This window comes from Quercus robur, chromosome 4, assembly GCF_932294415.1.
Source record: "Quercus robur chromosome 4, dhQueRobu3.1, whole genome shotgun sequence".
Taxonomy (NCBI): Eukaryota; Viridiplantae; Streptophyta; class Magnoliopsida; order Fagales; family Fagaceae; genus Quercus; species Quercus robur.
In genome coordinates, this window is record NC_065537.1 from 25105043 (window position 1) to 25121588 (window position 16546).

General features: G+C 35.1%; 1 protein-coding gene across 3 annotated transcripts; it reads right to left on the bottom strand.

Annotated features, from left to right (window-relative positions):
- Positions 1 to 6548: 6548 nt before the first annotated feature.
- On the bottom strand, positions 6549 to 16255 carry LOC126720976 (uncharacterized). 3 transcript variants are annotated; one of them, XM_050423921.1, is made up of 16 exons: positions 15783 to 16255; positions 14016 to 14614; positions 11973 to 13517; positions 11254 to 11670; positions 11065 to 11136; positions 10843 to 10923; positions 10656 to 10693; positions 10452 to 10539; positions 10215 to 10373; positions 9699 to 9896; positions 9532 to 9611; positions 9363 to 9435; positions 9184 to 9285; positions 8725 to 8830; positions 8030 to 8117; positions 6549 to 7084 (listed from the first exon to the last, which is right to left on the bottom strand). In XM_050423921.1, exons 1-16 carry the CDS (start codon positions 16117 to 16119, stop codon positions 6898 to 6900), a joined length of 4170 nt encoding a protein of 1389 aa, XP_050279878.1. In that variant the 5' UTR covers positions 16120 to 16255; the 3' UTR covers positions 6549 to 6897. The 3 variants fall into 3 exon arrangements, with proteins under 3 accessions (XP_050279878.1, XP_050279877.1, XP_050279879.1); XM_050423920.1 differs by having other exon boundaries at positions 9699 to 9923; XM_050423922.1 differs by lacking the exon at positions 8725 to 8830 and having other exon boundaries at positions 6936 to 7084; positions 9699 to 9923.
- Between the last annotated feature and the right edge of the window lie 291 nt (positions 16256 to 16546).

Below are 16546 nucleotides of genomic sequence, written 5' to 3' on the forward strand. Positions count from 1 at the left end.
GTTACAAAATTGCCTTGACGTTGAACATGTGAGAAAATCATATTACTGAAGGTTTTCTGTAAGTTTTTTTGCATCCCCAATCAGATGGCCGAAGGAAGCAAAAGAATCATCTATGTCTCACAATGAATTAATGACCTCTAAATATGCTTCGAGAATGATCGAGGTAATACCAATTTCCTTAGCAAAAATCATAGCTTCCACTGCATAGTTGGTCCAACATTAAGATCCATATCATATAAGGTCATCATGGAATTTAAGGGCAAAATGGTCCTTTTAGAGTCAAATTCAAGGTTTTAATTAGGGGTGTCCAGCAGACCCGGTGACCCGCTCAACCCGGCCAACCCGCCCGATTCCGACCCGCCACCACCCGATCCGACGACTCCGGCGATCGGACGCGGGTTCCGAACTGTCAAACCCGACCCCCGACGGGTCGGTTGGCGGTTTTGCATTTCAAAACCCGTGAAACTCGACCCGAACCGATACCTTTAACGTTTCCGGCGAAATATTACGCAACCCAAACCAATCTCCGATACCTTTAAACGTTTCCGGCGAAATATTAAGCAACCCAGACCAAATCTCCAAACCTTTAACGTTTTCGGCGAAATATTCAACATACCAGATCAAAGACGGCGAGATCTCGACGTTATCCGACGAAATCTAGGCCAGATCTCGACGGATCCGGCTAGATTTCGGCCAGATCTCGTCGAATCTGGCCAGATTTCGGCCAGATCTCGCCGGATCGGCCAGATTTCGGCTTCGGCGATGAAACCCGAAACCGACAAGACCCGAACCGAAAAATCCGACCAGTCGTCTGGGTCGGTTTCGGGTCAAATTTTAATCCACCCGAATAAATCGGGTTGGTTCCGGGTTGGGCACAAACCCGACCCGGCCCGACCCGTGGACACCCCTAGTTTTAATTATGGTTTTAAAAATCGATATGGTTAAAGAACTAGTTTATACCCCAATTCCTAATTCTACACGGTTTTTACCGATTTTGACAAATTTTTACTGGTTTTTAGGGATTTTACCAAACCAGACTGGTGCCCGGTTCCCAATTGAACTGGTTGAACCGACCGATCTAATATGGTTTTTAAAATAGTGGTTTTAACCAAGGTAATACAAAGCAATAATTTTTGTTGGTCCAAAAATAAGTTTATCTTACACAAATGTAGAGTATTAGGTAAGTTAATTTTAATTAATCCTTAAGGTGAATTAAAATATAACTAAAATCTTAATTTTTATTGGTTCAAATGGAAAATACTTAAGGCGTGAAAGTACAATTGTACAAGTTTCTAGAATTATTTAAACTAGTCGCTAACCCGTGCAATGCACGGGAAAGCTATTGACTATGAAAAACAAAATCCAACAATGAGTAAAGAATTTAAATTTATCTCATCATAGTCATAAGAGTAGTTACTTTGATGTGGCAGTGGTAGAATGTTGTTTATGCGTGAAAAATTATTTATAATAAAATCTAAGAAATTTAGAAATAGAAAATTGGGTTAATAATATGCATATTATAGACATTTTTCTAGTTAGTATTTTTTTTTAAATGAAAAAATATTTAACTTCTATGCTTTTCTCAATCCTACTTAGTCGTAGTAATAACAATATAGACAATTCAAAATATGAAACAATATTAAAATTATAATTCCTAATTCCATTATCTTGTATGTTGAATCCAAACAAATAATCAATCAACCAAAAATCATAGCTTTAATTAAGAAAACAAAAAATCACATGAACCCAAATAAAAAGCATTTAAGGTAAAGAATTAAGATCAACCTACTGAGACGCAAATACCAAAAACCCCAAGACTTTAAAACTTCCAAATTTATAGAATCCCCAAATTCTACTTCAAAACCAAATAAAACCCTTCAAATTCAACAAATTTATATATAACATACCAAATTAAAATTTTACCCTTGGCTGGAAGACATAGGTTGTAGTTTTGATTTTTCTCCAAAAAAAATAGAGATGCTTCATATGCCATATACAATATAAAATAATTAGTAGAAATTTCAACCCAAAAACCAAACCCACGAAAACAATGTCAATATAAATATGGAGATTAACCCAAATACTCAAAAGAAAATCAATTCTAAACATAACAAAAGAATAAGATAGAAAGAAAAACTCAGGCACATATGAGAGCAAATAAAAAATTCCACATAAAAGATAAAATTTATTAATAACAATATAAACAAATATCCACATATGTTGAATTGAAATTCATTAATAATAACAATATAAACAAATTCGACATAAAATTCATTAATCAAAGAAGCAATCACCTTTCATCCCGATGGAAGGACCCTATTTTCTGGTTGGAAGATAGTTTGAAGATTTGGAATGTCACTGTCATGTAGTTTAATGAAATTGTTTGAAGATGGTACCTAAACATCACATACATACATGCTTGGAAATTGTAGGTTTACTCATGGGAGCCGTTAATTTGTCATGATGCTGTTGATATGGGATGGTCAACACTTGGTGACCAATGCATTAATGACAAAAAACTTCTAGCTTGCTCATACTATCGCAATTCTATTAGAGTTTGGGTAGTAGATGTATCAGTGCTTTCTGATCAGGATGAATTCGTTATATATATATATATATATATATATATATATATGATAATGATGAGTTTGAGTTTAAGTTGGACTTGTTAAAGAGATAGAATTTCACTCGTTGCTAAGTTTGGACTAAACAAAAATAATTTTATTTAAAAAAAATGATAATGATTTATTTTTTAAATATTATGCTAACGTGGAAAATTGTGAGAGTTTCAAAGGTTTCAATTATATATATATATGATAATGATGAGTTTAAGTTTAAGTTGGACTTCTATTCAAAAAAATTTTAAGTTGGACTTATTAGAGAGATAAAGTTTCACTTCTTGTTAAGTTTAGACTAAACAAAAATAATTTTATTTTAAAAAAATGAAAATGATTTATTTTTTAAATATTATGCTGACATGGAAAATTGTAAGAAATTCAGAGGTTTCGGTTTAATATATATATATATATATATATATATATAGATAATCATTTATCTTTTATAAGATAGATAATTATCTTAATATATATAAATCATGGTAAGATATCAGTCGAAAAAGTAAAACCCATCATGACACCACTAAAAACTCATGTTTAATTCTTGGCCACACCTCCTCACACCTTTATTAATAAAGTTAAATACTGAGCATAGTCCTAAAGGAAATCCAGGTCTAGATGGAGCAGACCGAATGGATGCAAGAGTCTCGGGTTTTTCTCTCAACTTGGGATGGACAAGCAAACTTCATGCTTGAGACTATCTCAATTGATTAGGTTTACAGTTAGCATATATAGCATCTTGGTTACACAAATTTTGTAAAATGTTTTACAAAATTTGTGTGGAAATAAATTCTAAAAAAAAGTGTTGAAATTGATTCAATCTCAATTGAAAAATGAATTGAGTTCGAGACTAACTCAACTCAACCCCGTTGATATCATTTATTTATTAAGAAATAAGAGTATTCAAAGCTCTTCAAACACCTGACTATTCTTTCGAGTATGTGTACTTATTCCATCCCACACACACCAAATTATTACAGAGAAGAATCTCTTAGAGATGGCTCAAAGATGCTGACTAGAAGTTTCAAACTCAGAACCAACCTCAGTATTTATTTTTATATATGATTGCAAGTCACATATAAACCCTCACACAAATTTGTTGGGAAGAAAACAGGTGTGCTGATATTAGGGCTAATCAAGGAATTAATCAACAGAACTAGGACGTTTTTATGACACGTTCCCTACATTTTTGCTTAACTGTTTGTTTTGTAATTGTTGAGTGGACTTCGAGCTTGTCCTATTAAACCTTGCTTAGCTGAATTTAGTGACTCATGCGGCAAACCTAACTATACCATATACATATATGGTCTCTCACTCAAGAAAGCTATCACACATTTGAATGAGAGAAAAAAAACAATATTTCTGTTGTATTCAGGGTTTGGGTTTTTTGAGGGTTTATGCAAATAGTAGTAGTGTTGTTGAATTTGTAGATTATGATCATTGATGGATTATGTCTTCACACTATCTGGTTGTGTCATTAGTTGAAAATCGATTTTATAGTCGATAATTGCTTTGTATACTATAGAGGCAGAGTATATAGTAGGGACAAAGGCAATAAAGGAAGCTATTTGGTTAAAAGGTTTGGTTCGTGATGTTTGTTTGCAGCAAGATGATACTGATATTGTAGTGTTTTGTGATAGCCAAGATGCCATACATTTGATTAATAATCTTATGTATCATGAGAAAACCGAACACATTGATGTCAAATATCATTTCATTCATGAGATTGTATCTCAGTGCACCACGGTAGTCAAAAAGGTAGTAAAAAGCAAATAATCTAGTAGATATAATGACTAAGCCAATTCATTTGAATAAGTACATACATTGCATGTACTAGATTGGCGTTTGTAGTTTGTGAGAGCACTTAAGGGCTTTGGTGGAGGTGACGGAGAAGTTTCGTTTTTGCAACTTGACCAAATTCAAGCTAAGATGAAAATTTGTTGAGTTGGCACAACTTTTTATTTGGTCATATTGTCCTATCGATATTAGGATTTGTTTAGTGGACTTCAGTGATTCATGCAAGCAAACCTAATTTTACCATATATATGTATGTGCATGTGTGGTCTCTCACTCAAGGAAGCTGTGCCAAACGTTACAATTAGAGAAAAACCAAAACATCTCTAATTCTTGGAGAGAGAGAAAGAGAGAGTTCTTTGGGTGGGTGTCTTTGTGCCCCTTTGTAATCTTCCTATTTTCTTCGTGAAACTTTTTCCTAGATGTCGTTAGTGGACATAGGTTTAATGCCGAACCTTGTAGCTCTTTGTGTTCTCTATGTGATTGTTTTTTTCCTATTTTGCATAGACCTACTATTATTTTGTTACACACAACAGATAGGTAAAAAAAAAAAACTTTATTTTTATTTTTATTTTTTATCTAAACAAAAACATATCAAAGTTTTCTATATTAAGTGTAACTTGAACCAAACTCTTGTTTTTGAATAATATGATTTTTATATGAGTCTACCACTATCATCATTTTTTAACTTACCAATAATCACTTACTACATCATCAATAGTTTGTAAAATAATTTGTCTTTAGCATTTTCCATTATTGTTAAATTTGTACTGGTTTAATAATATATATAATTCTTAATTCGCGAAAAAGCAAGACAGAGAAAGAGGCCATTTTTGGACCTGAGGCCTGAACCCTAAACAACTAACGAGGACAACATGCCCTCATTTTATCCACTTGCTCCGCAATGTAGATGGACTGTAGAATATGCCATATCGAAATTCGACTTGATCTACGAACAATCTAATCCAAGAAACTTCAATTTCTGTACACTTCTCACCATCAAATAACAAAAAAATGGTCCTCTCCACACACATGCAACGCTATTAATACACACAAATATGGATATGCATACCAGTACATTTTTCCAACTAGACAATTTATGAATGAGAAAAATTAACTGATGCCCTAAGAATATTGATTTAGAACATATTTTTTAAAAAAATTTATGAAAAAATGGAAAAACAATAGACTATTTTGACAGTTTTTTTTTATATATTTCTCATAAAATTTGTATTCAAACTTTCTTAAAATGATCCATTAACAAATGTTTTAAGAACACCCGTTAACAGGTTTCTCTATCAATTTCAGAGAACACACAAAAGTTTGTAATTATTAGCCGGTCTTCTAATCCTGGATCAACCAAGTTTAAACTTTAAACTCCGGTGAGATTTTACTTCTGCCACATCCTGTAGTGACTTGAGAACCAACCTTGGCTATATCGTGGCATAAAGTAACCTTTGAAAGTTATTTTCCAGGAGAGAAACAATAAGAGAATATAGGAATAAGTGTAAACATACATGTGGGTATATCTATACTCTTATGCTGTGTTTAGATGAGAAAAGAAGGTAGAATTTTTATAATTTGAAATTTTCAAATATTAATTTCTTGTTCCAATTAACAATAAAGTGAATAAAAGAAATTTAGCATCCAATTCTCAATTTCAAATTCCATGAAGAAAGGTATAATTTACAAATTCTATCAATGTTGCTAATGTTATAGAACCCACTATTACTAATCTTATATTGTCACCTCCACAACTATCACCTTCACTATCATTGCATGTAATTGCCACCACCGCCACCATTGCTCTACCACCGCTACCATAACAATCACTATTGCCATTGCTACTACCTTCATTCCACTTCTGCCACCATTGTAGCTACCATCATCATTGCCACCACTCCTCCATCAACATCGTCGCCCTCATTGCCACTACCACCACCACAAACATCATGATACCGTTCTACCACGATCACCAACTATCACCTTCATTACCATAACTATTGTAACTACTACAATACTCTAATCGCTTATATTCAGACACTCATCCAAACAGTAAAATTTTAAATAGATAGGATTAAAACACAACATGATACCATTCCACCACGATCACCAACTATTCTTCATCCAAACACAACATTAAAGAACCATTAAGAAAAATTATTGGTGGAGAATGAATTCATAATGAACAAAAACGAATACAACTGAATTGCTCTTCAACTTTATCACATCTAAACTTAAAATTGGAAGGACAATCTCATTGCTTAAATCATGCCACCAAGTTCACTGTACAACCTTCTTAGTTCCTACAGATTTTGGTGAAAAGCATAACTCTGGTTATCTCCCGGTGAAAAATACGTGAGAAGATTCAGTCACCTGTACTGTAAAATCTACCAAAAGAAAAAAAACGAACATATTTCCCAAGTAAGCAGTCTGGACAAATTGAAGAGATTGTCAGTGCCACCTCTGAGCTCCCCCTGGCAACACTTCATCTGCAGGAAGTTTGCATCAGCTGAGAAACACACCTACAGAATCTCATTATCCTTGAAGATCCTGCTCTAAGATTCTCAGCTGAATCTCTTATTTCAGCTATGAGTGACTGAGGCCAAGAGCTCTCTGGCTTAGCAGTGGAAGCTTTCATTTCTTTTGGAAGGATCTCTGAAGGATAAACCCCACTGATCACAGAAAATGCAGTCAGACCAGTCAGTAATCCTTATTTTATTTTATATTTTTTAGAAGTCAGCGATCTTTAAATAAGAACATGTATCTACATGTGAAGCTCAATGAATAGCATAGAAGTCTATAATAAAAGAAACTGAACCCTAGAGCTGCAACTGAACACTATCTGGAAGCTGTTTCAGTCGACCTCACATTTGAGGTCTGGAACTGAAACTCATCAAGGTAAAAATATACTCATTAATGACAGGATCTATTATCTAAGAATTCTAAAAGTCAAATTTTTATGGGAAAATCAGATTAAGAGATGTGTATCCGCTCCATGCAGACAACAAAAGTTTCACTGGGAATAAAAAGAAAAGTAATTTCACTTTTCTGTTGATAATGACCACCAGAGCAAGTGTGAGTAGGAGAGATATCTATGGGGCTAGAATTATCGAAGTTACTTTTTTTTTTTGGTAAAATTAGTAACAATAATATTAATAATTCAGAATTATCAAAGTTACCTCAACAGCTCCATAGATATACTAATATCAATCCTAATATATCCATGATAAGAAATCGACAAACAAAGATATATACGACACAGAGCAATAACAAACACTTGCATAAAGAGAACAATAATAATAAACTCAAAGGTTATCACACATTAATTTTCCCAGGAAGCAAGAAGTTTTCCCTCACAAAGAGGGGTAAAATAGCAAACCATACAGGGATCAGTGATACAGACCATACAGTGACCACATGCACATAATTCATATATGCTATCATGCAACTTTGATATCAATCTGGACAGCATAAGTTACATCACTTCAAGTTCAACTAAACCTAATAGCACATTGCAGTGAATTCCTAAAACTTAGGATATGACTTTGCTTTGTCAGGTAACATGTATGCAAATCTATTAATAATAAGATAAAGCATAGAATTGTAGATAACTTTACCAATTCAAACATGTCATGTCAAGAGTCAATGTCACCTTCCAACCACTATAAAAATCAATGAAACAAAGCCGCAAATCAAGCTGCTCAACTGCAAATCAAAAATACCATATTCACAAAAATTTTAATTCTGCAACGTAAGTTTGAATACAATTCAGGCCAATCAGAATTAACTCAATAGGATTCCAACACAACAAAATTATTAAACATTATTAGAAAAGTTCTATGAAGTACAGCTATGTTAACTAATACTGATATATAAAGAGAAAATTGAAATAATCTTGTCCTTCCACTTAGGATGGACAGCCTTTATCTTGACTTGAGGGATGCATCAAACAAGTATGGGGGAACTAATTAATACTAGGCATGTCTTGGTGGGCCTACAAGCAAGTCACGTATTTAACTTGGAAGGGAAATGAGTGACTGCACTGTTTGCAGCCCATGCATGTATGGAATGTCCAAAAAATAATATAAACATAAAAGTTTTGCATCATCTTGCACTCATCATGATCAAGATGCTAATTTATCATGGTATGGGATGTCTGTGTACTGGAATAATATACTGTCTTTTAGTTAACCTTTTTTTTTTGGTAGGTGACTTTTGATAAACCAGCTTGAATGAAAACTACGCATGAGACTAAAGGACATAAATGGCAAGTCTGAAGCAGTAAGAGAAAATGAAAGAAGATATGCATTACCAGATGGAGAATAAAAACTTGTCTGGATTAGATTTCTAATCTCAATCTGGGTTGATTGTACTTCCTCGACCACATCTAGTAGCTTACGTAGACATGAACTGGTTATCTACATAACAACTTGGCAAAGTGAGAGGAACAGCCTTTAACACTGGAGATAGTTTATTCTCATACCATTTAAATATACTTTGCAACATGAGAAGTAAAAAATAAAGTGTAGCTCTTGACCTCAAATGGATTCCAAATCCAATTGAAAAAATAATAATAATTACAAACAAAAGGACCCAATGCTTGTGTGGGTTGCAGAGCAGTTGTCTGACAGTGACAATGAAAAGCAGGCTTTTGTGGTGTAGTATTTAAATCAATTAGTGTTATTGCTGGAGAAGAGAAAAGGAGAAAACAAAAGGATGATGAAGATGGACCGAAGGAACCAGAGATGTTATAAAGAATGGAAAAACATACTTGTGTCTCTTGCGCCAAACTTCTTGAACCAATATACTTCTTCGTGGTCTCAGCACTGAACACAAATGCAAATGCAGTGCAAGCATCCATGTTTGGAAAATTCTAGTTGACAAGAAATAATGGATTTTAGAAACATTAAATAAATAAAGAAATAAAAAGGAGTTTCTTGTTGTTCACACCTTTAAGATGTTTTCATTATTCAATTTGTTTGAGATTATAATGCTTGATGCTGGACCAGCATTTACTGTGAATCTGTATATATCAAAACAAAAACAACACTTTATATGATCATGTAAACAATGACATCTTTTATGGCATTAACCGCTATGGATCAGACAAAGAAGAAACCTTTGGCTGATGTAGCCCTGATAGTTGAGGAGAATATTGTAATGACCATTCCTACTCTCAAAATGATCAACTTCCCATAACTGACAAAATAACAGAGGATATGTTGCTCAGTGATGTAAGGCATTTTATTGTATACATTGATAAGAATTGAAGGTAGAGTTAAATACCTGTAAATCCTGTTGTATAAACCTGCAACACATTCTCTTCTCCAGATGATCATGAACTAATGCAATAGTATCAGCACAGCTTGGTTCTCCTTTCATCGTACAGTTAGAGTGAAAACATTTGATCAAACTCTTTATCTTTCCATCTAAAGCTTCAGACTCCTGCCTCATTGTGGTCACTTTGTCACAGGAAACCTGGTGCTGTACAACATGTGCTTTATCAGGAACCTGAGAAATCAACCCCATATTGTTGCTTAAATATCATAAAATCTACAAGCTGAAGACACATCATGAATAATAGGCCATGAAGAAAACAGCCAAAAAAAATACCTTCCACATATTGATGCCACCATTTTGTTTTGTTTGCATTTTAGTTAAATTATCATCATATTTAAGTCATTTTAGCCAAAAGACAATTCTGAAATGAGACTAAATTCATAAATATGATTTTTATAGCAATTTTGGAGGCCAAAGAACATAAATATATTCCTTGACATCTTAAAAAACCCCAAGATATACCTGTGTTGTTAGGAATTTATGTGTGCCCTCTGAATCAACTATAGACTGATTAATATGCTCAATTTGAGCATTTCCTGAACTATATTCAGATAGATGTTCAATTTTCGACTCCAACATTTGACTCTCCTGAATTCCAGAGCTCAATAGCAGTACTCTTTTCTGCATGCAAGTGTATGAGCAGATGACAAACTGTATGCATATATAAAGAAAGGAAAACACATGAGAGAAATAAAATACCAGAAACATGTCACGCTTCACACCCATTAATTGCAATTTTGCCTTTTCATACACAAGTTTATACAACAACAACCTTGTTTCAGCTACTCTGCAACAGATACACTAAAGAATGTCAAAACTTGTTACTCTAAAGCAGTTTCTAGAACAATAAAAGAACAAATGTCATCTACACCCATGATACTTTCATGCATAATGAGAAACCACCTTTTATGCCTAACATTACCGAGGTGGTCAGCTTTTATCTGTAGAAGGCAGATACAGCAGGGTTAGCAGGAAAATGGTTACGCTACAGTTATTATATAGTATGATGAAGCAATGAACTCATAAAGCTGTGATACACTGATAAGTACATAAAATATGAGAAATGAGATAGTTGGTATCTTCAGCAGACCTGAGACTGAATTTCTGAACAAAGCATCTCATATTTTTTAACCGTTAATAGGTGAACCAAAATATCTTCGAGCATGAAAATCTACACCCAAAAAGGAAAAAAAAAAAATTAGAATAAAGTAAAAGTAAAAGGCTAAACTTAAAGTGAAGAATGTTTATCTAATTCCATATACCGCATTTTGGTTCTTTTAGAAGGAAAGAATGGAAACAGAAGGGAACTTACCGATTTTAAATTTAGCTTATCAATGGATTCAGAAAACAGTTGTTTTGTATCACCTAAGAACTTTGCTAAAATCTGCAAGATGAACTCAGAAGTAAAAAAGAAACCCCAAAGATTTACAAATTCTAACAGCTGCCAGCATAACTGCCATGGAAGTTAAATAACATACACAGTGAAAAGTAGTACACTTACATCAACCCAATTCTTAGTATGGTCACCTCCAATCTTCTCTCCATTGTTTATTTCATTAGTGTGTTCCAAAATGAACTCAGAATTACAACCCTCACTTCCATGACCTTCTGGACTTCTCTGCAGTCTGGCTGATTTATGTATATGGTCTCCATCCCCAAAAACTATTTGTACATTTCTTCTTTTCTGTCCGGAATAATTATCAATATTCTGCACATGAACAGGACTCTGTGAAATATAAACTTCGTGACGGCAGTTATTGTCGTGTCTACTTGAATTGGACCTGGGTGATAGTACAGCTTTCCCGATGAAAGGGGGCATCATGTCACTGCATGATGCACTTGATGGATCTTGTATGGAGCGGCTTGGAGTTGACTCTTTCAAAGTAAGACTCTGGGCCAGATGTTTGCTGGGGGAACTCTAAGCACCAAACACAATGTCAAATTTTGTAAAAGTAGTCTGTGTGTAATCAAGAATACTGTTAACAATAGAAAGCAGCCTAGTGATTTCACCAAAGTAATGTATAGGGTGTTGTAAGAAAGGCAAATGTCAAATTTGAGTAGATCTTAGCCCAAAACCCTGCCTAATAAGGTCAGAGTTGATACATGAAAACCTCCAAGGACCAGCCCATGGGTGAAGCTGCATACAGACACAATTTACAACCAAAATATGCATGTGCATGTCTATGAAATGTATGGGTAAATATAGAGAAAGACTATGACCTTTTCAAGGGGCAGTTCATTTTCACTTCTATCACAAGAATATGACATGTACTGGGGTGGGTCTGCTCCAGCTTTAAGGTTCTTATCTGGGCTTTCAATCTGAAGATTCATAATGTCCTTGCCCCTGGAAGAGTTCTGGAAGTTTGTAAAGGTTTCAGATTCATTTTGAATATGGGAAAGGTTATTATCAATAACACTTTCTACTTCAGCAAACCCTTTGACATAATTAGTCTTTGAGAAGGGTGAGTCAGACTCAGCTCTCCTTTCAGATGGCAAGGAATCCAGTTTGTCACCTACCAGAGTAGAAAGGCCATTTCTAGTAACATTTTCAACAGAATCTCCATTGTGCCCTAAACCAGCACTAACAAGTTTATTATGCTGATCCAACTGCTTCAACTCATGGGACACGGTGCCTTGATATTCCATGAATGTTAAGTTCTGATCTAAACTTTTAACTGGAGAGGAAATAAATTTATTATGCTGATACAGCTGTTTAAATTGGCGGGTGACACTGCCTTGATATTCAATGGATGCTGTTAAGTTCTGATCTAAACTTTTCACCGGAGCAGAAACCAACTGATCAGATATAACAGTTCCTTTAGTTACTTCCCTGTTATCAAGTTTGATCTTCACCAATGAGGAATCAGTTCCAGAAGTAACCAGTGCCCTTTCTCTAGGATTTTCTGGCATCAAGAAATTTTGCTTCACTTTCCCTCCTGATTGAGTGAACTGAGATGGAGAAGCCCCTACTGTCATTAGCTTCTTAGGTTTATCTTTGGAAAGAAGGCCCATAGACATGTAATCTGGAGATACTCTATCTTTTGCAAGGCCTGCAGCCTCTTTATTGTGGCCCAACTTACCAATGCTTTTGGGGGACTCAATTCCATCACCATCTATGTTGATCAAATTTTTATCTTCTCCATTCTTCACATCAGCAGTTGACAAGCGCTCCTCTAAACAAGTAATGGGACTATGCAAATATCTGTATTGAAGTTCTCTACTATTCCCAGCTGAAGCAGTATTCAAGGGAGAGGGCATAGAGGAGTAATTTGATAATCTCTGCTTCAATTTGTCAATTCCCTCTATGAGACTAGAGGGGCGGGGAGAAGGGTCAGGAATATTAAACTTGGAAATGCTTTTTGGAAGGGAAGACAAACCTGCAACATGCCTAATCCTTTCCTTGCTTAAAAAGGAACCTGGTGGTTTTGAGGAAGGGGTCACAATCCCCATATGTTGGGTTGAATTAGGAGTATTCACAAATAATTCCCGTTGTTTAGAAGATAACAAAGGTATGTATCCATCAAAAGGAGATCTATATCGTTGGCCAGATTTCTGATCAATATCAGAGTCACATCTCCTGATTTCAGGAGAATTTTCTTTTACCCCACCTCCACTCAAAGGTTGAAATTCAGGTTCATGCTGAGCATAGACATCTGACTTAAGAACTCTACCATCCTCATTAGATGGGGTGCCTCTATTATCATCAGTAAACTGAAATATTGGCCTCCTTGTTCCAGTTGCATCTTCAGTAAATTCCTTACTCCCCTGAAAAAAAAAGTGATAAAACAAGCAAGTACACTTGCACCTTAGTTCTCTGGAAGAAACTAACAAGTATCAGTTAGAACTTTAGGTTTATTCACTAGAAATACTATGAGCATGTTAGATAATAGTTAAGCAGATTCAACAAGAGGAGCGATACATTTCATGCCAGCAGAAAGGATGTAAATACCACCTTTATCATCTAAACTGTCATTGGTCACAAGTCACAAACCACCAACCTCAATGACTAGAAGATGATGACACATAATTAAACTTATGCAATTTGTGTACAGAATAATTTGATTGCATTCATACTAGGAAACCATAGGTTGCAGCAACAGTAACTGTAAAAATGAAAAGAAATCGTTGCAGTGGTTGCTCTCCAGGCAGTCATTAAAGAATCACCAAGTGGATATACTTATAAGAACTACCAAATTTGAAGGAAACAAGAGCGGCATGGCAATGCTTCAATCAAATTCCTTAACATAAATTTTCATTTCTTACTTTATTGAACTGCTTGGGAGTCACGACTTGGTGATCATATATAATCTGATCAGTAGGACAGGACATAAAGCCACCATTTCCCTCACCCATCTTTGTACGAGCCAGATCCACTGCCTCAGCAAACATATTATGCATATCCTCGGTGCTCTTTAATAAATCCGAATCGATAAACATAGAATCAGAGACAGCATTCAAATCCTCGCTGCCGTCAGCCAAAAGTGCATCTAATCTGGGAGATAGCCTTCCATAATCAAAACTCCGTGGGTTTTCTCCCACAATACTCATGTCATTAGAATCTTTACCACCACTTACTTTATCAACAGGCACTAAAGACTGCAGACCTGGTTTCTTAGCCTTAGTTAGTACCATTAAACTGTCAGAATCAGTAGGCGTAGCATTCTGGGAAGGGGTTTTCTCTTCAAAGTCAAGACGATGCGCCGTTGGGGTCTTGGCATCTCCTCCTGAATCCGACCTTGCAAGACTACGGAAATGCATAGAAAATGCGGTTGAATCCATCGTAATATCATCAGATGCAGCAGAATCTAATAACCTTTCAGGTCTAATGAAATCTGCTGATACAGGACCAAAAAAGTTGTCTTCTGCACAAATGGAGGAGCAAATGCTTCATAAGCTTCTCCCAATATACATCCAATTACTTTCACACACAAAGATAACACATAACATAACAAGTGCCAATGTGCTAGCCTAAACAATACAAACAATATATCATTAACAACCCAAAAGCAAAACACTTTAAAATAGCTCACAGATAATTACATTTAATACACACAGTTTAAAAGTTGCAATTTTCTCACAAAATTGCCTTGCAATTGGCCAATGATTACTCTTCCGTAATAATGGAATGGAGCGTAAATTTCAAGACCCAATATAGCGTTTGCTTAACTTTTTAGCTTATTTGCTTATGTATAGCTTTTTTAAGCCTCATTTTTTTAGTTACAACTATACCTTAACCAACTTCCAACAAATAAGAAAAATAAGTTTTCAGTAAAAAGTTACACCCAAAAGCACTTGTGCATGTATAACTTACCAATCAAAAGAATTTTAGCCTTTTCTTTGAACTTTTTAGCTTATTTGCTTATGCGCAGCTTTTTAAAAGCTCATTTTTAAAGTTAAAACTCTACCCAAACTTCCAACCAATATGAAAATAAGTTTTTAGTAAAAAGCTACACCCAAATGCAATTACATGTATAACTTACCAATCAAAAAATTCATAGATTTTTCTTTAAACTTCTTAGCTTACTAACGTATAGTTTTGGAAAACCTTTTTTTTTTTTTCCAGTAGAACGAACTTTCTGTTTGTATAACTTACCAATTTTGATATATATATATATATATATATATATATCAACATTGTTGAAATCTCACAAATTCAAATCTCATTGTATATTCAAATCCATATGAATTTGTACTATCCCTAGCAAACAAACTACATTGTTTTTGAAAAATTCTCTCACAATTGTTAAAACTCACAAACACGTATATATATATATATATATATATATATAAATTGTTGAAATCTCACAAATTCAAATCAAATTGTATATTCAAATCCATATGAATTTGTACTATCCCTAGCAAACAAGCTACACTGTTTTTGAAAAATTCTCTCACAATTGTTAAACTCACAAACACGTATATTAACTTCATGAATCAAAAGCAAAATACAATGGCAAAAGCGTAAATAAGTGGAAAACTGGCAAGGAGCAAAGAGAGAGAGAGAGAGAGAGAGAAATGAGCGGAACTTGCCGTCGTCAACGGAGGAGGCGGAGGCAGCGAACGGAGAGGGAGAGAGAGAGGGAGATCCCAAAGGGCGCAAGAAGGGGTTGCGGTGCTGGTTGGGAGAAGAGTCCCTGAAATCGTCGCCGTCGACGAGGTCACTGAAAAGCCCTAGAGGCTTCTGAGGATGGCCGCCGGTGGAGTTGGGAGAGGAGGAGGAGGAGAGGTCTTCGTCGTCGCGGTTGAAGATGTGGACGGAGGTGATCTCCACGTCGGCGAAGCTCACGCGCCGCGAGCGCTTCTGCTTCTTCACGGCGATCGTCTCCTCCTCCGTCTCCGTGTTCGCCGTCGCTTCTTCCGACGCCATTTTTAGGGTTCTCCGATGAGATCGATCGATTGTACGGACTGAGTGTGGTGTGGATTCCTCACTGAGAGTGTGAGAGTGAGAGAGAGGTTTTGGTTTTGTGCGGGAAAATGATTATTTTAATTTTCTCATTTTTAAAATTGAATTGTATAAAATTGGGTTTTTATTTGGGTGTGTAATGGACTATTGGGGCGGGTCTTGATATAGTTAAGTCGATAATTATCGAGTTTATAGAATTGAAACTTATTACGACGAAACTCGGCGATATTGTTTGTCTTAATAAAAGTCATGACCATGAGTAAGACTGTAAAATTGTGTGACTTTTCGGGTAACCGTACAAAAAGTAAACTTACAGAAAAATATCCCAAACTCTATTTTTTTTTTTTGATAAATAGTTAAATACCAAATTTTATTAAAGAGAAATAGCACC

Coding starts and splice junctions, on each gene's coding strand:
- LOC126720976 (XM_050423920.1), bottom strand. CDS start 16,119: ATGGCGTCGGAAGAAGCGACGGCGAACACGGAGACGGAGGAGGAGACG. Junction 11,137..11,253: donor ATACTAAGAATTGGGTTGAT/GTAAGTGTACTA, acceptor TTCATCTTGCAG/ATTTTAGCAAAGTTCTTAGG. Junction 10,374..10,451: donor TGAAGCGTGACATGTTTCTG/GTATTTTATTTC, acceptor ACTTGCATGCAG/AAAAGAGTACTGCTATTGAG.